Below are 26,646 nucleotides of genomic sequence, written 5' to 3' on the forward strand. Positions count from 1 at the left end.
AAATGAAGACCTAAAATTATTCTATGTTTTAAGAAAATTTAAAATTTGTACATTTTGAAATTAAAAAAAAAAAGGGGAAAAAAAAAAAATATATCCAACTCCAAAGAATTGTAATATAAAACATTAAATAGGATGAATAAATTGAACTAATTAAAATTATTTAGTTCAATAATGAAAAAGAATAAAAAATTGATATTGTTAAAATACCTAGAACAAAATTCATATGTGAGATGATGCTTTCATATAAAAAATTGAATAAAAAAAATGGAAAATATTTAAAAAAAGTAGATAAGAAAAATAAAATTAATAATAATAAAGTGAAAAATAAAAAAGCAATTGATACTACAACTATGATTTATCCCAATTATGTAAAATTGTTTTTAATACCTGATGAAAGCATATTAAATTTTGTAGACAATTTCATTGAAAAATTATTTAATGAGGACACATATATAAATACAATAGACAAAATGATATCAAAGAAAAAATGTATCATTAAAAATTTATTAGAATCACAAAAAAAATTTTTCGAATCAAAAATGCTAATAAATCCAATATTTAACTACAACATAACCGATGAAGAAGTAGATAATATTTTTAATAAATGTAGTGGAGATAAAATTGATTTTAACTTATTTTATGAAGCAAGAAGAATAATACAAATAGTTAAAGAAAAATTTAAAACATATGATAATTATGAAAAATCCACTTTTTGTAATAAATTAGTAACAAAATATGAATTTAAAAATTACATAATGAAATATTTGCAAAGCAGTGGAATAAAAGACAAAGTTAAAATAGAGTTTAAAGAAAATACCTTATCAGCAGTTCAAGTTTTTAAAAGAGGAAATACTTATTTCATACAACTACAAAGTCAGGATATTCAAAAAAAATTAATGCAATCTTTATGTGATCATGAAATTGGAACACATTTATTAAGAATGATTAATCATCAAAATAATAATTTAGAAAAATATAATATTAATTCATGTCATTCAACTGAAGAAGGTTTAGCTGTTATTAATTCAATGTACACTTTAAGAAAAAATTACTTATTACTTGTTTCTCCTGCTTTAAAATATTTAACTGTTTGCTTAGGAAATTTTTATAGTTTTTCTAAATTGTATATTTTTTTAAACGATTTTATAAAAGATTCTGATAAATGCTTTAAAATGTGCGCAAGAGTTAAAAGAGGATTAAGAGATACATCCATCCCAGGTAGCGTATATCATGATCAATTATATTTTATTGGTTCTTACAGCATACTAAAATGGTATAAAAATATTAATTTCCCTTTGTTATATTCTGGAAATATAGGATTAAAACATTTAAATGATATTTCAAATTATGTTGATACAACAAAAAACATACTTCCATCATTTTTATCCAATAAAAAAAAACTATGTATCTATATGAAATTTTTAGAAAAAGTTTCTTACATAAATGGTATAACCCCTGAAAGATGTAGTTTTATCAAAAAAAATTTAGGAAATAAATAATATTAAACATGTTTATATAAATTATGAAACATCAATATATTTGGTTTCTTTATGTTTCGTTAAATATATATTCACATAAAAAGATTAATATTTTATATGTATTTTATTCTTTCTGTGCATGAAAATGAATTTGAAATTTTGTTTAATTTTTTTTTAAAAACAAAAAATTATTATTAACAAAAAATTAATTACATTAATAAACTTTAAAAAATGTTATTTTATGATTTCATATTTTTTTTATTTTTATTTTTATTTTTTTTTTTTTTCGTTAATTGGTATATTGTGTTTTATTTTATTTTATATTTAATATATAAATATATATATACTGTAATTTAAAATTAAAAAAGAATAAATTTATCTGTTTTAATATTGTATAAATACATATATAGGATATAATGAAATTTTGTACATTAAATGAAATTGTAACTTTTCTTTACATTCTTTTTGTTTTAATAAATTAGTTATTCTTTCCTTTAGCATTACCATTGTATGTAAAAAATTCAATATTTTCATCTAAAAAAAAAAAAAAAAAAAAAGTGTATCCATATTTAAATAAAATTACTGTATGAGTATGAGTATGAATATGAATATATTTTTATTTTACCTAAATTGTTTTTTATTGATTCCATGTGATTATCATCTTTTAATGATATTTCTTTTTTTGCTTTATTAATTATATATATTGTATCCTTTATATATTTGTAGATTAAATCTAATTTTTTAAGAATTTCCTGAAATATAAAATTTATTATTAATTTTTTTTTAAGTATATTTTTTATTAAATTAAAAAATTAAATTTCTATTGCATTATTACTTTTTCTAAATCATTAAAATCCTCTATATCAAGGAAATGTGTATCGTCCATTATATCCTGGGTTTTATTTTTTTTTTCTAAATTTCTTCAGCAAAAGAAATAATGAATAAATTTTTATAATTTTATATGCATATGTATACATGATGGATTTTAATAGTAATTTATTACATTTTTTCTTCATTTTTTTTAATGTTATAATGTCTTAATTCAGGAAGGAATGAAGAAAAACGACTTAAAAAATTATCAATACATGAAATTATTTTGTTTAATAATAATGCTTTTTTATTATGCTCATTTATATTCTCTTTTAACTGTTCTTCAATTTTTTTTTCTTTTTCTTTGACAACTTCAGATTCTTGTACTAGATTCTTATATTCTAACTCCTTATTCTATAAATGTAAAAATTGATCACAATTATTTTTATATATTATATTAAAAAATAGTACTTAATAATATTAACAAAATTAGAGTTAAATATTTAATAAATGTTTGAATTATTTTGTTTAAAAATTTCTCTTTCCTTTTTTTTAATTAAATTTAAAATGCTTCATAAAATATATATATACCATTAATGTCAAATTATAATTTTCTTCAATATCCTTTATCTTATCCTTTATAATATTTATTTTTGCTTTTAATTTTTCCTTTTTTTTTTTTATGAATTCTCTTGAGCTAAATATGGTTTCTAATCTGTCAAACATATCTAGCTGAACAAATTCAGCTGAATTATCTTTAAACTTACTTAAAAAACTAAGACACTTTTCTTCTAAAAATAATTTTTTTTTATTAAAATGGTTATATTTTGTTTATTTTATTTTATTTTTTTTTATCAACATTATAGTTGTAAAAAGTTTTGAAAATATTAAGTATATATCAATATCTTATAAATAATTTAAAGATCAATTTATTTTATTACTTTCTTGTGTATCGCAGCTCGCTTTTTTTATACGTTCACGCATACTCCCAATAGTTACTTTATACTTTTTAATTTCTAAATCAAATAGCTTTATTTTTTTTTCTGTATTTTTAATTTTTTCCTCTAAAATTATTTGTCTTTCATAATTATCCTAAATTAATATTTTCATTTATATTTTTTTTTTTTAATTTTTAATTTAACTATTTTTAATATTATATTGTCTTTTTCATACTTTCATGGCTTGCTGATATTCTTTTATTAGCTTCTCTCTATTTTCGTTATATATTTTTTCTTTTATACTGTTTAATTTATAGATTAAAATATTTAAGATATATATATTTTTAAAAATTATTTTCATATATTCTTAAATATTTTGAGTGTAAAATACTTTTTATTTTAATATTTAAAATAAATTTTTACAATTAGTACTATTATTTTTACTTTTAAAAAAAACTACTACTATAAAATATTTTTATAATCATTATATTAGGGTATTCTTATATATAGTCATATTTGATAACAAATCATAAATAATTTTTAATAACTTAAGAACCAAATTTATATAATTATCATTATCTTTATTTTTTTTTTATTTATTTTTGTTCTTTTAAACCTAAAAGTTTTTTCTTTTTCTTCAAGAATTTTTTTTACATCGGCATGCTTCTTACTTAAATCTTTGTTTTTACATCTTAGATACTGAATACATATTTTAAAAAATTTTATAACTAATTAATGTATTATTAATATTTTTTTCAAAAAAATTTGTTACTCTTAAATTTAATTGTTTTTTTATTAGTAAGGGAATATCAAGATTATCATTTATTGATGTAGAAATTTCAATATTTTCATTATTCTTCTCCTCAGTATTCTCCATTTTTTTAGTTTTTAAAAATTTAAATCTAAAAGTATAACATAAAAAATTAATTAAAATTTAAGTAAGAAAAAAAAAAATAATGGAATAGTATAGACAAAAGTATAATTCTTTAATTTAATTTAATTTCATATATTTTTAATTATTAATATTATAATTTATATGGAAACTATTATTATAGAATTAAGAATGAGAAAAAAAAGTTAAAATTTTACATATTTTTTTTTTTTCTATGAATATCTTATAATTAAAAAATTATTACGAAAATGATAGATACCTTTTATTAAAAACTTGATTATTAAAATTATTATTTAATTAGTTATAAACTTTTTTTATTATAATTGTTATAATGATTTTTATTTCTAATTTTATTTTTTTTACTTTTTTCTTTTATAAAAATTCTCTTATTTATATTAATACTAATAAAATGAATACATGTATACTTGATATATTTTTTCTTTATTGCGGTATGATATTTTTAAATTTAATTATGACGAATAATTGAAGAGATAATTTTTATAATTAAAATTTTTTATGAGCTTTTCTAAAATAATTTATATAATGTAGAATATTTAAAGACAATACTTTTAATTTGAGAATATTAAGATATTTATGTTTTCTATATTTTACATGCATAGGAGTGCATAGGCATTAATTTATTATTAAAAATAAAATATAATATTTAATAGTGGTAGTTACCATATTTGTATCGTTAATAATTCTATTAATTATAAATGAGAATAATAGGTGTTTATATTTAATAATTATAATAAAAATGAGTAATTACGATATATTATTTTTAATTATTTTTATCAATTAACTATATTACCATTAATTAATATAATAATAATTATAATTAAATGAAAATAATAGTGGACTAAACTAAAATATTTATATAAATATTTTTTAAATTATGACATATTGAAATGAATTGAAATATCTATAGATATTTTCTCATTGATTTAAAAAAGGAATTTTTTTTTCTCATATTGTATTATGTGCAATCACTAAAAGAATGATTGTCAATATTCTAGATAATAAAATAATGTAGAGAAATTAAATAAAAACACTATTTAGTTTTTAACATCCTCATTTTTTTACTTTAATATTTAAATATATGTTTTTTTTTATTTTAGACTTCTATGAATAATCAGCATGGTAATTATCAAGTGTATTTATCGATTTCAAATTACATGTTTTTTTTTTTGAACGGTTAAATGTCTTATTAGTACTTAATGTACAACAAAGGAATAATTTTATTTTTTTTTTATTTTACTAAATTTATTTTTTGAATCCTATATAACCTATCAACCGAGAGTATTTAAAAATGTTTTTGATGAAATATAGATTACTATTTTTTGAGCTAATAATTTTTTTTTTCATATTTCAGAAAAGTAATAAATATTAATTTTACTCATATTCATTGTAATATATAATTTTTAAAATTATATTTATACATGCCTATTTACATTCTAATTTATATACATTTAGATTTTAATTGTAAACATTTTCCTCTGAAAATACCATTTTTTAAAAAGGTAACTAAAAAAAAAAAAAGAATAGAAATATTAAATATGCAAATTAATGCTAAATAATATAAAATCATTTTATATTGTTTAAATTCTATATTAACTTTTTCTTTTTCAATTAATACAGTTCTTTAAAGAATCAAAAGGTAATTACAATATATGAAATATATAAATATATATACTTATTTATTTATTTATTTATTTATTTATTAAATTAGTGCCTTTAGGAAATGTGGTGGTTCAAAAATATTCATATGGTGGCTTTTTACATTTACATAAAGAGTTGTCAAAAAGACAAATTGATATTATACAAGAAATAAAAATATATAATAATTTATCAGATATTTTATATAAAAATAGGAATATTAGTAAATATAATGATAGTTTTTATGATAAGTTTTATGATGAATGCTCTCCTTTCATAGAAAAATTATACACAGAGACTTTTCTAGATATTGATAAGTCACTAACACTATTAAATGAGTTACTAATAAAGGAAGTAAAATATATGTTATTTACAAATAATAATATTATTTCAGAATATAGTAGGGAAAATGAAGAAAATTTTAGAAAAAATCTAGTAGATAAGTTGTATGAAGAATTTTTACATAAAGAAAAATTAGAGGAAAAAGAGAAAGCATTACTTTATTTCAATAAAATTAATATGGCTTATAAACTAAGAAAAATTCTAGACTTAAACTCTATTGATGAACCTGAAGCTCATGATATTATTCTTAGTTTAATACAAATTGATACATCTAAAATATATATAGATCAAAAATCTATTTTTAAGAATTTTTATAAAATTTTAAATTCACAGAAACCTTATTTGTTATTAAAAGAATATTTTAGAGGTGATGAGGAAGTTCTTAATGAATCATTTTTGAGAACCTATTGGATATGCCTAAAAAATTTACATTTTTATCTTAAATCATATAATTCTCATGTATTGCTCATTTTAGGTGATGAATTTAAAGAAGCTACTCTTAGATATTTAGATGATGTGATCTGTAAAAAAAAAAAAAGAGCTATTAATAGTGATCAAGAAAGTTATTTTCTTAATAAATATTATTTCTTTGACAGTTTTTTAGCATTAGTTATTTCGAAAGTATATAATTCAAAAATAAGCATTTTAAATGAAAATGGAATGTTAATATCTATTCGCATAAATACCTTACCTGATAAACTAATTCAATTAGTATCTACAAAATATTATTCAAAAACTTTGATTCCTCATAGATTATTTGATGGTATTACTTATTTTTTAGTTGATTATCATTTCTCTATTTTAAATACAATATCCAATTATAAAATATTACCATTATACATCAATTCCAACTTAACGCAATTCAATAAAAATAAGTTTACACTTATAAATGAAAGTAAAATACATAATTTTAAAATGCATATAAATATATATATTCATTCTCTAAACATTTATATAGAACAAATTAATATTTATATAAGGAAAAAAAAAAAATATATTAATATTATATATATATGTTTTATTTCTTCCTATATATATATTCATGTTATTAAAGTGCCACAGAACTTGCATTTTAATATAATTAAATTTTTTTTTTTTTATATTTAATATTAGCTATGAAAATTATATCGGTTGATTCACAAGAGAATGAGCAAATTACGAGGTGCATAAAAGTGGAACATTTTGAAATATCTCAGCAAAATGATAATATGCAAACAACATCTTATAGCTCATTATTTGAAATTGCAAATAAATATAATGAACGCAATAACATAAAAGAGAATAATATTTATGTTTTATTACTTAATATTGTTAAAGGAAATTTAGTAAATTTAAGTTTATTATTTTCTCTAGAAATACTTAACTATCTTAATGAACATTGTGAAGAACTTGATTCAGAAGAAATAGAAGAAATAGAAGAAATAGAAGAAATAGAAGAAATAAATAAGAAAGAAGGAACAAATGAAGTAGAAGAAACAGATAAAGATAATGAATTAGATCTTCATCTTCTTTTTCCTGATGAGTCAGAAGAAGATATTTTTGATAGAACAATGGGGAATGACACTTCTAATGATTTAACTAAAAATATAAAATTAAAAAAATCACATTCTGAAATTTCAAATGAGATAATAGATACCAATAATGATGAAGAAAAATTAAAATCATATGGAGAACAGTCTACATCTGGAAATAAAAACTCGCAATCTCTTTTTTCTAAGTTTAAAACATATACATCTTCTGTTTTTTCTCCATTCAAATATGTTTATTCTCGGTATGATAAATCATCCCAACCTGTCTCTTTATTTCAATCTACCACCTCTTCTCAACCTAGCACTTCATCCAATCCTAGTACCTCATCCAATCCTAGCACTTCATCCCATCCTAGTACTTCGTCTCATCCTAGCACTTCATCTCATCCTAGCACTTCATCTCAACGCAAAATTGGTACATCACATATAGATACTAGTTCTTCAGATAATCATCCAGGGAGTTTAAAGGGTAATAATGATAAAATAGCATATGATTCAAATGGTTTTTTTGATGATACAATCAATTCAAATGAAAAAAATAAAGAATATATAGAAGACATAAATAATGTAAATTATTTTAAACATATTTGTAAAAAAAAAAAAATTATGGAAATAGAAAAATTAAAAAGTATTAGAGAATTAAAAAAAGACCTACTAAGAACTAAATACTCTATTTTTAATAAAAAATCTTTATTTCTGAATGATGAAAATTTAAAAAATATTTTTGAATCCACTTTTTTTGACTCAAATCAAATGAAAAACTCAATAATTAATATAATTTCTTCTTTTGAAATAGATAATTTAAATGAATTATTAAACGTTCAACTAAGTGCGTTAAATTCCCACTTCTTTAAGTCTAAAAATATATTTGCCAACAAAAAAAAAACATTATCATTTTTTAAGTTAAAAACTAATCAAAAAGTATTAAATAAAATTGAAACAAAGTTATATTCCGTATTTACAATTGTATGGATACACTATACGAACTATTTAAGAAAAGTATTGGATATATTTTCTACAAATGAATTACAAATCCTAACAAATATGTATTATTCATTATTCGAAAAAAATAAAGATGATTATAATTTAAGCCTTTTAAACTATTTTGGATTCACAGATGCATTGATGATGTACATAATTTTAATTTATTCAAAGCGTAATGTATATTTTATAAATGATACTAAATCCATATATATTCAAAATAAGTCATTATCAAAAACGAACGAATTACACATTTTTCAATTATATGATGGGAATTTTTATGAAGTTAAAAATAAGTGTGCATCTAATATTTTGAATAATAATTTAGTCAATAAAAATATAATAAATGCAGGGTTTGGCTTAAATTTTTATTTTGTTAAAAAAATTGGTAAGACATTTATACATATAATTAAACACTGTTATATTTATTTGTTTATGTTTTGACATATATTATATATATCATATATATATTTTTATTTGTATAGATAAGTCTATTTCTGATAATAAAAATGAGACACAATCAGTAGAAAAAAAAATGTTTTTAGTTAAAAGGGGATTGGATACATTGTTAAAATCTGTAGAACGTGAAAATTTGTCTTATAATACAAATCAAAAAATGGTTACAGAGAAATATTCATTTCTGACTATTTACAGAAATGAAAATGCTAATAATATTAATCACATTCCTTCATTAATTACAGCTATTGTATGTGGGCGTTTAAGAGAAATAGATATGATAAAAAAATGTATCAACAATGATAAAATTTTTTCTTCTTTTAGTAATAAACTTAATTTTATTATACACAAATTCTATGATTATAGCACAGCCTTCAATGATATTTCTTTTTTGTCAAGCAAACAATCTTATCAAAATGTTTTTAGTAATTTTTATAATAACGAAAAAATACGTAAGTATAAAAATACAAATTTAAATAGAAAATAAATTTTATAATAAATTAGTTTATTAAATTTAAATTAATCGTCTTTTTTTATATAAGCTATTTTTTATACTAAAATTTTTTCCGAAATATATTTAAGTATACATATTATCATATATATATATATTTTTCTTCTGTAACAGTTTTGGGTACTTTGTTATTACATCTTGAAAATATGAGAAAAAATAAAACAAATTTGTCGAAGGAAAAAACAATTAGATATCATTTTTCATTTATTTATAATCTACTAAAAAAGCATATCTTAAAAAAAAGTGTAAACGATAATACAATTAAAAATCATTTGTATGTTCTAAAAGAAATGATTTTTAAATATGAATTATATAACGAAAAAATATTTACAACTCTTACAATATTAAGTGATCGAGAGAGAGGTAAAAATGAAAAAAATTATAAATTATACAAAAGCACATTATAATAATTAATTTTCTTTTTATGCATCAATAATTATAATTCTTTATTTTTACTTGTTTTTTCTTGTTTCTATAATATATTATTTTATTTTCTTTATTTTTTTTTATATATATATTTTAATTAATTATCTTATTTTATTTTTTTCTTTTCATATAAAGACAATGAACAATATATGGAGGTGCTAGATATTATTTCGTTAGTTTTATATAATATGAATATCCAAGAACTTCAGGAAAATTATATACAAGGTTTTCCTCCACTTAGTAGTGAAATATTAGTTCTTGATTTAATGGATGTAATAAATATAATGATATTTTTTAATAATGTTCTAAATAAAATTAAAGTGACAGAAGATTTTAATATATTAATTGATAAAGAGAATATTATAAATCTTCACCTAAATAATATTATTCAAGTCGTTGAGATGCTTTTTAATGGTTATGAAAGTTATTACTATGATATTATAGGTGATAATATAAGAGATATAATCAAAGATACATTATTAAATAAAATAGAACTTTTATTTATTCATTATAAAGGATTTATGGATGATGATATTAAAACATTATCATCTCAACTTACTAAAAACTTTAAAAAAATGAAATCTTTTTTAATGTTTAAAAGCCCCAGTAAATATTTTTTTCCAATCGAACTATCGTATTGTAAAGTAAAAAATTTTGAAGATATTTTTTTTTTAGATTTAATTGAATATTCTTACACAAAAGATACTAGTTCTCATTTAAATCCTCTAAATCAAAAATATGATGTAATAGATGAAGAAATGCTGCAATTAATCCAAGACGGAAAAAACATAATTTTATATTATCATGTATTTGATATACCTAAACCATTTAATGAAAAACTATTCGAACATATTTTCAATTTTGTACGAAGTAGGACTCCTAATAGTTTTTTTGTTAAAAAAAATAAACTATGGGGACGCAACGGTTATATTTTTATACAATAACATACACATATGCATATATATATATATATATAATATCTTATTTTAATGATATATGTTTTGATGCATTAGTGTTGTTAATAATCCTGTTTTTTTTTTTTTTTTTTTTGTTATTTTCTATAATTTACATATATTTTAAAATATTATTTCATTAGAATGGTAGTTAATTATAATGTAAATATATGCAGCATAATTATTGTTTTGAACTTTTTCTTTTTTGCATTTTCTATAATTTATTTTATTTTATTTTATTTTTATTTTTATTTTTTTAGTTACAAATAAAATGTATGATAAAATGTGTGAAGTAATTTTACAAAGAATAGTCAGATACTATTTTGAGAATGATCTCATAAGTGATTTAGTCGGATATATGTTGAAATATGATGAAGTTAATATACAAGTTACAAAATTTTTAAATGAAGACAATAATAAAAATCTATATAAATGTATAAAAGAACAATGGTTTTACAAATTTAATTTAAATAATATGAAATCATTCATATCAAATGCGAAAATGAGTTTTAATTTAAATGCTAATGACTTAAAAGAATGTATAAAAAATCATAAACCCAATTCTCATTTAAACGTATTAACAGATATTATGTTAAATACATTAGCTTATGAATTAAATCAAATTTTTAAGATAAAATATCAATACAATTCTATTTTTTCTATAATGGACATAAAAAGAAAAGATATAACTAATAAATTATATTCCAAAATAAATAATAAATTGAATATTAAGGAAAAAATTGCTCTTTTTTATTACTCAAGAAATGCATTATTACATCTAATTGAAATATTAAGTGATCATTTTAAAGTAACAATACTATATTTTTCAGAAAATAAAAAAGGTGGATATGATTTGCATAGTTATAAACATAATAATAACAAAAATAAAGGTAGAATTATCATATTAAAAGACAGTCATAGTTTTAAAATATATAATCCAAATAACAGACTCTTTAAATTAGATATGAATGATTTAAGAGAAACTTGTAAGAGAAAAAAAAAAATAAAATAACTCTAATTAATATAATGCTATATAAGTATAAAGAATATATAACAGGAAAACATTATGTATATATATATTTATTTATTACATATATATTTATTATGTTTTTTTTAATTTTTATTTTTTATATTATTTCAGCTGTTATTCACTTATATTATGATGAATTATATAATAAAAAAATGTACTTGGAATCAATTATAAATGAATACAAATATTACAATAATTCTTCAGAAGATGAAATACATAATATTATAAAAGCTTATTTACATGAAAAAAATTATGAGAATTTACAAGGAATGATAGGGATTATATTAGAACGAAATGATATAGGCAATTTCAAAAAATCAAAATTGAAAAATATAATTGATTTAGAAATTGTACAAAATAGAAATGAAAAAGTTAAAAGTAACTACTTAAATTTATTATATTTAGAAGTATTTTCTATTTTTGGTTATGGTTATTATAGTAATATGGATAATTTATTAAGGGATTTGTTTATAGCTGATAAATATCTATTAGAATTATATATGAAATCGCTCTCAAAATTGAAAAAAAAGTTTGATTTTATGAATAAACTTAAATATATACAACTAATTATTTCTTCAATAAAATATATGATAAGGGAAATAGAAATTATAATAGAGAAAAAATATATAGAAAAAGGAAAGAAAAAAAAAAGTATAATATGTTCATTATTTAAAAAAAAAAAAAATAAAAAGAGAATGTTTGACTTTATAAAAATGTTTCCATATTTTTCTAATAAAAGAAAATTAAATTATAATAGACCATATGGTCATGAAATAGAAATACTTAAAATTGATGAAAATGTGAAAGAAAAAATTTTAGAAGAAGTTGAAAATTATAAATTTTCAATATCATCTAATGAAAAACAACAATTCTATTTTATATCTTTAGTTGGGTTAGGTTATTCTTACATTCGAAAATTTAGTGAATTGAAATTAGGCTTACAGACATCTATATCATTAAATAATATAATTATTTTACGTAAGTTATACTATTTATTTTATGTAAATGAATTAATGGATTTAACAAAATTTATAATTAGCATTATAATAAAAATATACAATAAATTTTTCTATAAAAAAAAGGATTTCATTAAAGATGGAGAAATTACGTTAAGTAGAGAAAAAAAGAATGAATTTTCTCGTATCATTTTATTGAGAGGATATATAAATATTGATAATTTAGATTATAAAGAAAAAAAAGAAAATTCTGAAAATTTGTTAAATAAGAAAGAAGACGATAATTTTCATACATTTGAATATTATTTAGATTATATAATTAGTAATGTACATAATTTTTTTTATTTTATTTTAAACTGCAAAAAAAATAAAGAATGCTTTTTTAAAAAAGCTGAATATGCTACACAATTAATAACAAATTATCTTAGAGATCAACCATTTAATGAACATATGATATGGCTATTACCAATATTATCTGGCTATTTTAGAAGTTCATTGAATGTATTAAGCGTGAATGGAGATGACATATTTTTATATAAATATCAGGATGATAATGCAGTGAAATTTAATATACAAATTTTAGCTGAAGAAGGAAATATGTATTTAATTTTACCTACTTACTTTTTGTACATAAATATATTAAATATTATAGGAGACACTGTGATAAGAAATGAAAGAGAAGTTTTCAAAGTTGATAATCCATTTTCGCCATCTATTTATAAAATATCGAATTGTTCTCTAAGTTTAGATGAATCTATAAAAAATTCAGACAAATCTAACTATTATTACAAAAAGTACTTTGAAATAATTAGGGAAAAAATTAATTTATTTTTATCAAATAAAATTTCGTTATATACTTTGTTAATATCATTAAGAGAAGATATATTAAATTTTAAGCATTTGATGTATTTCGAAAATTATACGAAGTTTGTAAAATTAATGGATTATTTTTTTTTAGTACTTAAATCAAAAATACAATTGAATATTGAATTTTCTTTAGAATCAATTTTTAACTCTCCAAATACGTTAGTTAAGGATTCTATAAATAATATTTATGATTATATTGAAAAAAATGAATATAACCTTTTTGGTATAGATGCTAAAGAATCATACTTAAATATATTAAAAGGTTATGAAGAAAATAAGTATTACCCCAGCAATTTTATGAGATTGATGGATTTTTTGATGAATGGAATAAAATATGAAATTATTGCACAAAGTAAACTATTAAAAAAGTCAAAAAAAGTAAATGAAATAAAGAAAATAAATCTATATATAAATAAATTAAAAAATTTGGAATCTTTTGTAATATGTGAATATGTAAAAATTACAAATAATATGATGAAATATGTTAAAATAAATTTAGATAACATAATTAATTATGTGATATTTAAAAGAGAAAATCAAAATAGCGTTTTCAATATTATTAACAAGGCACAAATATTATATGATTGTTGTTTAAAATATGATTTTAATGAACTAGGTGCAACAAAAATGACAAAAAGGTATTTTAAAGAGTTAGAAAAAAAAAATATAAAAATTTCTAATTACTGGAAAGTTTTAAAAAAATTGTCAAATGAAGAGTTAAATTATGAGGACTGGTATTCTATAGCATCCAAAATACAAGTAGATTTTTTTAAAAAAAATGAACTAATTTATTTTAATTTTATGAGAGAAGATAATTTTTGGAAATTGGGTTCCAGAAAGTATACTAAATCTATAATGGGTCGTTTGAAGAAAAATAAATTATATATAGAAAAAAAATATTTAAAAAAATTAAGGTCTAAATATTTAACTTATGATGAGTGGAAAAACATACTATACCAAGCAGAAATACGAAGCAAAATAAGAAATGATATAGATGTGATTCCAATAAATAAAGAGCATTATTACATATCCGTTATATGGAAGTTTTTCAACACAGAAGTAACTATAAATGGAAGTGATATGAAATTTGAAGATGTTTATACAAAATTAAGGAATTCTCATAAAAAAGAACTAACATATTTATCATCATTAAATAAAGAAGATATATATAATTTATTTAATTCAATAATAATATTTCATAGAATAGTAGAATCAATTGATAAGGATAAATTCAATATATATAAAAGCTATAGAATTACCAATATGTTATTTGATGAATTGGCGAATCGGGGAATTTATATATCAGGAGATTCACCAGTAACAAAGGAATATATTCAGTCTATATTTAATTACGAATTATGGAGAAAAGAAATTAAAAATGTAAAAGTTAGTAATATACTTATTAGATCATTAGTGCCTACGAAATATGCAACTTATTTTTCTTCAGCATCAGTTTTTAAATTGCTTCAATTTTTTGTAAAAACTAAGTTGAATATAGGTCTAATAAATTTACTATCTCATATACTTTACAGTATTTTAAAATTAGGTAAAACTAAAGGTGAAATTTTTAAAATCATTGCATCAGAAGGAATTTTACGTGGTAGTTTAGATGTATTTAGACTCATTTTATTAAAACTTAATGTATCATTAGATGGATTAACAATGTGGTCTACTTTCGTTTTAACAACTATGCATAAAATAATGGAGGAATGTCTCCTTCAAGATTTAATAGAGAGCATAGACTTTAGAAGAATTTTTTCGAACTTAATTTTTTTATTACATAACTCTATTGAAGAATGTTATTTCAAAGCAATATTGGATTCTTTATTATTTAAACCAGATGTTAAGGAATATATAAATAATAATGAAAAAAGAATTAAAAAAATTCTTTTGCATTTTAGAAATTTTTTTCTTTTAAATTTTGGAAGTTACGTGAATCTATTTCAACATTTATATGATGGTATTGAAAAAAAATTTATAACATATATGAAGTATTACATTACAATATTCATAAATAACATTTTACCATTTTCAACTGAAATAACTGAGAAATTTAAGCAAATTGAAGTGCAGAGAATTGATCTTCTTGAATTCGTTTCTATTGTTGATGAAAAAAGTTCCTCTTACATATATGAAAATATTATAGCTCTAATACAACATGAAGATTTTATGACTAAATTTAGATTATATACTGAAAAAGTTCATTCCCAATTATTTTTTAATAAGAAAAAAGTAAGATTAACTAAAATGGAATTAATAGACAAAATGTATAATAGATGGATACAAAGTATATCAAAAGATGAAGCAAAAAAATTCAATTTATGTTATCAAAAGTTAAAGAAAAAATTTTCTAATTCAAAATTATCATTTTTAGAAAAACCATATCTAAAATCTTATAATAAGGAATTCTATAATTTTAAATACGAAATTAAAAAAGATGATAATACCGATAATTTTCGAAATATAGAATATGGAGGATATATGAGTACTAATTATCCTGGTGAAATGAAGAACAAATTTCAAAATTCACGAAATATGTTGAATCAGACAGAATCAAATAAATTTAAGAGCAATTTCAATCCTAATAACTTAAATGAATATCATCGAATATTTCATAGGGATAAATCTAAAGATAATATTAAGTTAAAAAAAGAAGAAATATACAAGCAGATGAATCATATACATAATTTAGAAAACCATAATTTTCACTTAAATAATGGTGATAAAAATGAAGAATACTATAGCATAAGAAGAAAAAATGCAAAAAAAAATAATATATCTTTTTTACAAAATAACAAAATGAACAAATACAAAAGTTTTTATCTTATAGAATCATATAACTACCGAACCTTAAGTTGTTTAGAAAAATTGTTCATATATGGTTATGATAATAAAAATAACCTTTCTGAAAATAAAATAAAATTTTGTAGTTATTATTATAGCCAACATTGGAGTAAAAGGGTATATAAAGTTACTTTAAAAAAATTAAGTAGCCGAGAAAAATTTATTTATGGTTACAGCCATAATTTATTTTTAACTTTTAAAGCAAAAAATATAAAATGTGAATTGCATTTTAAAATTAATATTACTATGGAAACTTATAGTAATTCAAAAATTCAAAAATTTAAAAATATCATAGCGGATTTTAATATATTTAGAGAAAATAATGAATTATGTCTTTTAATTATTAACAGTAAAAGAAATAAAGATAAAATTGGAAATATACATATATGCTATCAAGCAGAACTTGTTCCATTTTACAAAAGTAATAATATTAATGATCACTTAAAAAAAATATTTAGCGAAATTAATAGTTTTGATAATAAAATGGAAACGAATACATCTGTGAACAAAAAAATAGGAGATAAACGTAATTCTAATAACAAATACCCTTTTAATATACTTGATAAAAATAAGTCTAAAATACGCATAAATTTAAAAAAAAATAAGAAACATATAAATCAAAAAAAAACAAGTAACTTGCATATTACTAATGAGGAAGCAGATAATGAAAAGAAAGAAGCTAATAAAATTAAAGAAGATTATAATAATGCTGTTAATATAACCCCAAGTGATATAAAGAAACACAAAGGACGTAAGGATAAAAAAAATTCATTAAAAACTAAATTAATAGAAGTTAAAGATCGCATAAAAATGTTGACGAAGAAAATAAAAAATATTTCAAAAAAAAAAAGAAAAGAAGGTACTCAAAATAATAAATTAGAAAAAATTAAGGATACCTTGAAATATTTAACACAAAAAAATATTATAAATCAATTACTAGAATATGAATATTATCATTCCACTAAATGGAGTTCAAGTATTTTTAGTGTTACTATTGAAAATATGAATGGAACAAATGAAAACATGAAATTAATATTAGAGCTCGGCAATTATAACTTGAAAACATATTTTGAAGTTGATATAACGGATAACAATAACATTGAATCATTACAAAAATTAGATAATTTTATTAAAAAAAGCAACGTGAAAGATTATATAACACAAAAATTAAAAAAATATAGAAAAATATATTTTATTTTAAAACTTATATTTAAATTTAGAGATGAAATTAAAAATGTTTCGTATATAAAATCAAAAAAAAATTATCTAAAAATTGGTGATGGCGAAGAAGTAAAAGGAAGAGATGCAGAAGACGAAGAACATGAAGAAGATGAAAATGAAGAAGAGGATACAGTAGGACATGTAAGAAACGAGAATGAAACATTACAAACGTTACAAAATTTTTATAAAAATAGAAATAGAAAAGAAAAATCTGATGTAGAAGAACATTTAAAGTTCACATGGTATAAGTATGATTATAAAATGCAAAGTGAAGCTATTTTATCAGTTAGATCAATTAATCCATTAAAATTAAAAGATGATAAGAGTGAAGTTCTATGTGAAACTAATTCAGATATTAAAAATGTATTAAATTTTTTTAGTATTCAAAATGATAATATAAATATAATAAAAAATGTAAAAAGAGATTTTAATAGTTCGGATAATAAAAATAGTGATACAAGTTCAATTGAATCAGACCTTAGTTCAAATGATGATGAAACATTAGATGCAGACAACAGAACTACAGCAAATAGTCCTAAAGTAAGTTTTTTTTCTGATTATGCAAATTATTTCAATAAGATTTACCCTTTAAGTGAAGAAGAGAATTATATGATGAAAACAAGAATGAATAAAACATCTGCTTTACTTAATTATAGACTTGTTTTATTAGCATTTGTAATAATTAAAACTAATAGCCTAAGTAACATAAAAAAATTAAGTGCTCTTACAAAAGATTTTTTAAAAGAAAAATACAAAAATTATAAAAACTTTGAATTTCATCAAAATAAATTATTTAATAATAAAAATATATATATTGAAAATAAACACTACTTAATAAAAAAAAGATTAGAATGTTTAATTGGTTTAGATTTTTATAAAACTTTAAAAGTTTCTCTAGAAAAAAAGAACGTATTAAATGATTTTTTGGAAGATTTAAGTGTTCAAATTTCTCATATAAATAATTTTTTTTATAAGTATTATTACACTGATAATTCAAATATTCATTCTTCTAGTTTTTACTTAAATAAATTAAAAAATATTAGAAATTTATGTCCAATTATTTATAAATTAAAAAATAAAGAGAAAATAAATATAGAAGATACTTCTAAAATAGATAGTTCTATAAAATTATCTTCAAGCAAAAACGAAATAAAAGAACTAGAAGAGTGTGAAAAGAGAGTAGGTTTTTATGGAACACATGTAACGTTTTTTAACAAAACATTGGATAATTTTATTGGTAAAAAAAAAATTAAAAATATAGCCATGTTTTCTTATGAATGTGATAAATCCATTTATGAAGGGAAGAACTTGAGCGAATTAGATGATAATCATAATAATTTTTGTATTAATATTTTGGAAAATAATCTCCAAGAAAATGGTGCGCCCATTAAGCCAAATACTAATTGGATAGATATGCTATATAATGCTTTTTCATCAAAAAAGAATTATAAATATAAAGGGACTAGTTATAGTGAAATAAAATGTTTTGCTTTTGCAGATAGAGATGAATTAGAGGAATATCAGAAGAAGAAAGATACCAAATGTAGAGTAACTATTTTGAATAAAACCATTAATGTTTTACAACAATTTATTGATAAATATTACAAGATAAAAAATGAAGGAATCAATAATGGAAATGCATATGATGTTTATGCTTTGTATAAAAACATTTACACAGTAATGCTATACAAGTTAATGTTTGAAACGAAATCTTTTAAACCTTTACGTATACAGCAGAGATTAAACTCAGTGGGAATTAAGTATACGAAGTTATTATATAATAGTGAAAATTCAACAATTTTTTTTAAACATATGTTAGAAAAAACTAGTTCACTTTATTTAGAAATAGACTTTCTTTATAATGAGCATGTTTTCTTAAGAAATATTTATTTCCCTCGCGAATCTGTTGATATTATGGTCTTTAATCATAAACCTTTTGATAAAGGTGCTTTTGGATATAAATTAACAGCAGATCCAAAGCATACTATTAATGAAGGAGAGGAAAATACAAAAATTTATTCTTTTTTTGTTCTTAATTTGTTAGGATTCTATCCTGATATTCAAAGAGTACTTCTAAGAGCTTCAGAGGATTCAGAACTTATTTATAAATTATTAAATATAAAGTTAAATGAAATAAAAAAAGAAAAAAAAAATGAAAATAATAATGATGAAAATGGGGAATATGAAGAAATGCCAAAAAGTATTGAACAACAAATGGAAGATGATGAAAAAATGGAAAACGAAAAAAAACGATTTAAAGAAGTAGTTAAAAGACCATTTAATAAAATATATAATTATTTAATTTCTAAAAAAAACAAAGCACAGGACAATATATTAATGTATACACATATAGGAACTAAACAACGTGATGAAGAAGACAAAAAATATGAAGTAACAGATTTTAAGTGGATGGGAAGCAAGCAAATAAATAGCATTAAACGACTAATTGTTGATCATACATTAGTTGACTATTTTATAAAAGGAATAAAACTAATGAATTTAAAGAACTATTTAGAAAATGATGACTACTTGGAAGCTTATAAATATGCACTTGATGTAGAGTTGAAGAAAGAAAATTTTTATCTTCACTTTATTAAAACAACTCCTACTTTTAATTTTGACAATTATAGAGTTGATCATTTGTTATTATTTGCTTTTTACTATGGTTTTGCTGACTTAATGAGAACTAGAAGGGAATATATAAATTTAGAATCAAGTTTAAATAGAATAATAGAAAATAACAAGTCTGTTTTTGTTTATAAAACAAATTCCTACATAAATTTTAATTTAGAGGAGGAAAAAAGACTATTATTAAATGAACAACATGAAAAGCTGGCAAAGTTTGTTTATAACTGTGCCATACAACATAGATTTCTTCAAAGAAATGACATATCATTTAAGTTTAAAAATGAACAAATTCAAGAATTAACAAATTTATTAAATAATAAAAAAAATATTTATACCCAAAATGATATAAGAGAAATTATATCATTTGTCGAGGTATTTGTTGAAAATTTCGTTTATACATTAAATAATTATCCTTCGAGTATGAGTTCAAGTAAGTATTCATCATTTTATGAAAACTTCATTAAGAATGTAAAAGAATTTTTTTTCTCATTTAATAAAGAAAATAATTTAATATATTTAATAAAGAAAAGGGATATCAATTTTAATACGTCAACAATCAAGCTCTTAAACGAAAAATCAACCTTGTTAAATTTAATAAAATATTTTTTTAAATTCATCTTTTTAGCTGCTACAAGATCGTATAATGTTGATTCTTTTGTAGAAAAAGTTTTATATTTTAATCAAGAATATAATGAAAATATTAATTCATCTGCTCAAACAATAAATAGTGATGATACACAAACCAACTATGATTTAGAACGTAGCAATAATACAGAAAATACCAATGCAACATATAGCTTTTTAGAAAATTTTTTATATATTCCTAATAAAAATAATATATCATCTAATAATGGTAGAAACAAAAATAAATTATTAAAACTAATTAAGTTTAAGATTTTAAATAATAGAAATAATTGTAATGAACCATATTCAACTAATGATACTAAAACAAAGGATAAAAAAAATAAAAAAAAAGGAAAACATTTTTCATTATTAAGTAAAAAATTAAAAAACATTATCAAAAAGATAAAAGTCAAATTTGGTGGAAAACAAATGCCATTGGATGTTGAACCAAGTGATGTAAGGAATAATGCAATTCATCAAAATTTTTTACTAAAATATGGAAATAATAATGAAAATATTACAAAGAAGCAAAATAATATAAAAAAAGATAAAAATAATGGAAAGTTAAATTTAGAAGAAGAATTCTATGGAGATAAACATACATTTGAAGGTGTAATAAGACACTTACTTCTAGATAGGGCACGTGAAAAAGGTCTTTTAGATGATGATTTATTAAAGGAAGAAAATGTGACAAATAGGAAGAGTCACATAAACATAAATAATAGCACAAAAGAAAAAGTTCTAGGCATTCAAAAGATAGATTTTAGTAATTCTTTAGCACTTAAGAAGTTAAATAATGAATACAATTTTATTGAACTAAGTATAAAAAGTCCTTTGGGTATTAGTAGAGTTAAACATGCTTTAGGTAACGCAATTGATAATGTTTATGGTAGTGTAAAAAGTAGTTTGCTTTCATTATCATTTCTTTATGGTCTTGATTTTTTTTTAAAAAATGGTCTTTATTTTTATAGAAGTAGATATGCTGCAAAAAAAATTACATATTATGCAAAAATGTATTTAATACAATACTTAGATGCTCTATTACTAATTGTTAGAGATTATAAATTGGGATTATCTTTAACAAATACCAGCTCTATAAAACATGGCTTATTTGATATATGTCTATTTAATTTACAAAATATTTCTGTGTCTTTAAAAAATATATTAAATATTATTGATGTAGAACAAATTGAAAATATATTATCTAATTTAATTGCTGTTATCCACATGAATTATACAGGAAATGCTCGCTTTATTGAAGATCTTATTAAAAATATTAATTACGTATTATCAAAAAATGCTACTCTAAAAAAAATATTTGGAAATTTCGTGTCTTATCTTACAATTTCCTCTATACAAACATTTGAATTATATTTTCATTCAAGGTATAAAAAGAAATTGCTAACATTTATTATTTCTATCCTAAATAATTTATCAGGAACAATTTCAAGTATATTTAGTGAACCATTTTTTCAATCCTATATTTGTACTCATTTAATAAAATTAGGAGAGTCCTTTATAAGTGAATTTAACACAGAAAGTCCTGTATATGGATTTTTTATGGATGTTGTAGAAATTAACTTTTTTGATATTTTCATTTCATATATATTTTATTATCTTCCACAGGTTGTTAAAGATTTTACTGAAAATTAAATTTTTTTACAAAATAAAACGAAAATATAAAAAAAAAAAAACATTAAAATAATTAACAAATTCAATATTTTAGAAATTTAAAAAAATAAATTACATAGTAGAGAAAGATAAGAATAACATTTTCCTTTTTTTTTAGAAATTAAAAAGTTTTATTTAAGCTTATTAATTACACATATATGCTCTTAAAGTTTTTATAGTTTATCATATAACAAAAAAAGAAAAAAAAAAATTTATATATTTATTCTAATTTTTTTATATTTTCCATTTTAAAAAATAAAAATTTTATAAATATAAGCACACATAATTATTTGATTAAAAAAATTCACATAAAATGACATTTTCTTAAACAATTTTTTTTTTTTTTTTTTTTCTTATATGATTTTAAAAATTGCAATTGTCTTTTATTTATTGCGCCTTTTCTTCGTTCACGTATAAATACAATTGCATCAATCGGATCCATACCAAATTCAATCAAAACAATAGAAGCCAAAACTGGTGCTCTACCTAATCCTGCTACACAATGAACAGCAACAGCACAATTATTTTTTATTACATTATTAACGACAGTTAGCCAATTATTTACTATATCGTCAGTTGGTGCATCTCCATCTGGGAATATTAATTCATGAACATTAATCCCTGCTTGCTTTATTTCTCCATCATTGTATGTTCTTTCACATGTTCTAACTAAATCAGTCACATTATAATTTTTCATTTCTTTTATATATAATGGCAATAAATCATTTGTCGGAGCATCTAAAATTAAAATTTTTATTTTTCCATGTTCTATTTTTGTAGGATGATTTAATACTGGATTCAAATAATCCAAATTATAGTTAGCGTTTCCCATATATCTTTCCATATCGAATAATTTTACATCTACACAATTAAAAAGTTGATCTGTATTATCCTGTTTATTACAATAATCAGAGTTTTTATATAAATTATAATCAGTATAATTCTGCATTTTTTTTCAGTTTAATTTTTTATTTTAATTTATATATATATATATATATATATATATATATATATATATATATATATATATAATTTCATTAAACTAGTAAGAGTTATGCTTCAACTACTTATAGACTAATTTCTGTCAACCCAAATTAGGCGTAATAAAATAGCAATGATATGATGATATTAAAATAATAAAATAAAAAAAAACATTATATGCAAATTTTATTTTTGCATATAAGTTTCTAAAATAAAAATTATTAATTAAAAACTTAATAGATATTTATTTTATATTCTAAACAAAAATAAAGACTATCTGAAAAAATTTCTTTTTTTTTTTTTTTTCCTCCTATTATAAAAGGTATGCTATATGAACAAATATATATATAATATGAGTACTAATACTACTTTTTATAAATAATACATATACATACAATTAGTTATTATATATATCTATGCACTACATCTATAATATTTTTATTTTAATTTATTTTATTTTATTTTTTCTGTTATGCATTATAATAAAAATGATTAAAACAAATTTAAAATATAAATATAAAGAAGATTTTATATTATTTACTTAACTATTTTTACATATATATATATATATATATTATTGATTAAATATATAACATAATAAAAATATTTCTTATTATTAAAAATAAATAATTGTATTCAAATTCATAAGAATAATAAACATAAAAATCACATGACAAAAAATAAATTTGTAAATAAATAATGTATTCTGATTAAATAGATAATTTTTTTTTTTATGAAAATTATGAAAAATGATAAAATTTCAAAAATTATTATCAAAACTATTTTATAACTTGTATATTTTATATATATGTAAAAATTTCATAAAATTTAAAAAAAAATGATAAATCATTGTAATAAAAATTATACAGAAATATAGATAGACATATATAAAATAAAAAGAAAATATGTAAAGAAAATAATTATATATTATAAAATAAAGCAAAATTAAAAAAATATATATATTATATATCTTTTAAAATATATGTATAATTTTACTACTCATAAAAAGCAGTGCGTTTTTACACGCGCACTGCAATGAAAATTAGTTCACATTGCGTCAAATAAAAAAAGTTTTTATTTTTATAAAATTCTCATTTATTACAATACATGAAATGTATTTATATTATAGTAAAAGCATAAATATCTATATGTTAATTATTAAAATTGTAACAATTTTATAAAATAAATTCGTTCAGAATCAAACCACCAAATATATTGATAAATAATAATAAGAAAAAAGGTTATATATTTTACTTTCATATAATTATATAACACTATCAAAACATATATTTATATAACCATGTGTATTATGTATTCTTTATATATATTTTTTTCTTTTAATTCATGTAATTATATATTTCATATTTATTATATCTTCCTTATACTATGATTCTTTTAAACATTTGTTTATCCTTAAATCATGTGAAAATTTATTTTATTAAAAAGTATTCTACACACATATATATATACATAAAACTTCTTTAATTGAATATAAGTCTTCAAATTATTATTATTATTATATATAAAAGTATATATGTGATAATTTGATATCAAAATTTCTATATATTTGTTCTTGCAAAATATTTTAATTTTTTTTTAATTTTTTTGGTATTTTATTATTATTTTAATTTTTATTTGTTTCCGTTAATATTTTGAAATATTTTTTTTTACACTTTGATAATATCATAGAAACATATTATTCCTAAAGATTACGCATATTTATAAATTGTGCATTTTATTTTTTTTATCCACATATGTAAATTTAAAAAAAAATTTTAATTTTACTTTTCTGTTTTATCTCTTAAACTGCTTATGTGTTTAATTATTTATTCATTTATATATCTATATATACATTTTTTTATTTGTTTATTCACTTATTTATACATTTGCTAATTTAATCCTTTATTCTTTTATTTGTTGAATTATAATACATATATTTAAATAAATTTTTGCTCCCTGTATTATTTCTTCAGCTTAAGTTTATTTGATATTTTAGGTTTCTTTTTATTTATATGTATAGATTTTTAATTTATCTTTATTTTTTAACATATTTTATATTCTCTAAAAATACAAAAAGAAAAATGTCTATGGTTATTATCAAGCAAATTAAAAAAAATGATTTTTTAATAAAAGTTTACCCCACATAAGTTTTCTTATTTTAAGAAACAAAAATAAAATTTTCCTTCTATAAAATATATTTAATATTCCTTATTTCCATTTAATTTATTCATCAAAAAATCTTAAGCAACAAAAATTTAAGTCTTCAGAAAAAATGAATATTATCTTTTTATGCATATTAGGTAATAAATAAAATTTTTTTTTTTTTATTATTATATATTTTTTATATTTTATTAAATATTATGAAAATACATATAAATGTATTATGCGTATGTGCAAATATATTTGAGAAAATATATTTTTATTTTTAAATTTTGTTCATTAGTTTTTATTTTATGATTCTTGATTATTTTTCATAGCATTTATAATTTATTTATTTTATTTTATTTTATTTTTTTTTTTTTTCTTTTACAAAAATAAATTTTACTTCTGAGTTAAAAATATTTTACTTGAAACTTTTTCTAATATATTATATGATAAAATAAGATTTTTTATATACTTTACAATTTAATGAAAAAATATTTTTTTCATATATAAAAAAAGGTTTCATAAAAAAAAAAGTTTATATTCCACAACAAACTTCTTAATATTTTTACTTTTTATATTAACGTACTAATTTAAACGTTTTCTTTTTTGTTTTTTTTAAATAACATAAATCATGTAATTAACTGACAAAACTTTTCTTTTTTTTTTTTTTTAATATAATAATAAACATGACAAAATTATATATTTTC

General features: G+C 19.4%; 4 protein-coding genes across 4 annotated transcripts; 2 read left to right on the forward strand and 2 right to left on the reverse strand.

The window, feature by feature from the left end:
• Window positions 1-230: 230 nt before the first annotated feature.
• Window positions 231-1,499, forward strand: PRELSG_0909900 (conserved Plasmodium protein, unknown function; the record flags this gene model as incomplete). The annotated part of the gene is made up of 1 exon (XM_028676524.1): window positions 231-1,499. One exon carries the CDS (start codon window positions 231-233, stop codon window positions 1,497-1,499), a length of 1,269 nt encoding a protein of 422 aa, XP_028533004.1.
• A 457-nt stretch (window positions 1,500-1,956) lies between these two features.
• On the reverse strand, window positions 1,957-4,103 carry PRELSG_0910000 (conserved Plasmodium protein, unknown function; the record flags this gene model as incomplete). Its single annotated transcript, XM_028676525.1, has 9 exons — window positions 1,957-2,012; window positions 2,104-2,230; window positions 2,314-2,398; window positions 2,482-2,702; window positions 2,880-3,079; window positions 3,230-3,380; window positions 3,462-3,528; window positions 3,843-3,925; window positions 3,999-4,103. The coding sequence occupies 9 exons, from the start codon at window positions 4,101-4,103 to the stop codon at window positions 1,957-1,959; spliced, it is 1,095 nt and encodes a 364-aa protein (XP_028533005.1).
• Window positions 4,104-5,427: 1,324 nt separating this feature from the next.
• PRELSG_0910100 (conserved Plasmodium protein, unknown function) lies at window positions 5,428-22,795 on the forward strand (the record flags this gene model as incomplete). The annotated part of the gene is made up of 10 exons (XM_028676526.1): window positions 5,428-5,494; window positions 5,592-5,638; window positions 5,757-5,775; window positions 5,848-7,011; window positions 7,230-9,014; window positions 9,112-9,534; window positions 9,708-9,956; window positions 10,155-10,943; window positions 11,233-11,958; window positions 12,114-22,795. The coding sequence occupies 10 exons, from the start codon at window positions 5,428-5,430 to the stop codon at window positions 22,793-22,795; spliced, it is 15,951 nt and encodes a 5,316-aa protein (XP_028533006.1).
• Window positions 22,796-23,117: 322 nt separating this feature from the next.
• On the reverse strand, window positions 23,118-23,762 carry PRL (protein tyrosine phosphatase, putative; the record flags this gene model as incomplete). The annotated part of the gene is made up of 1 exon (XM_028676527.1): window positions 23,118-23,762. The coding sequence occupies one exon, from the start codon at window positions 23,760-23,762 to the stop codon at window positions 23,118-23,120; it is 645 nt and encodes a 214-aa protein (XP_028533007.1).
• Window positions 23,763-26,646: the final 2,884 nt, after the last annotated feature.

The sequence above is a fragment of the Plasmodium relictum genome (assembly GCF_900005765.1).
Source record: "Plasmodium relictum strain SGS1 genome assembly, chromosome: 9".
Classification (NCBI taxonomy): Eukaryota; Apicomplexa; class Aconoidasida; order Haemosporida; family Plasmodiidae; genus Plasmodium; species Plasmodium relictum.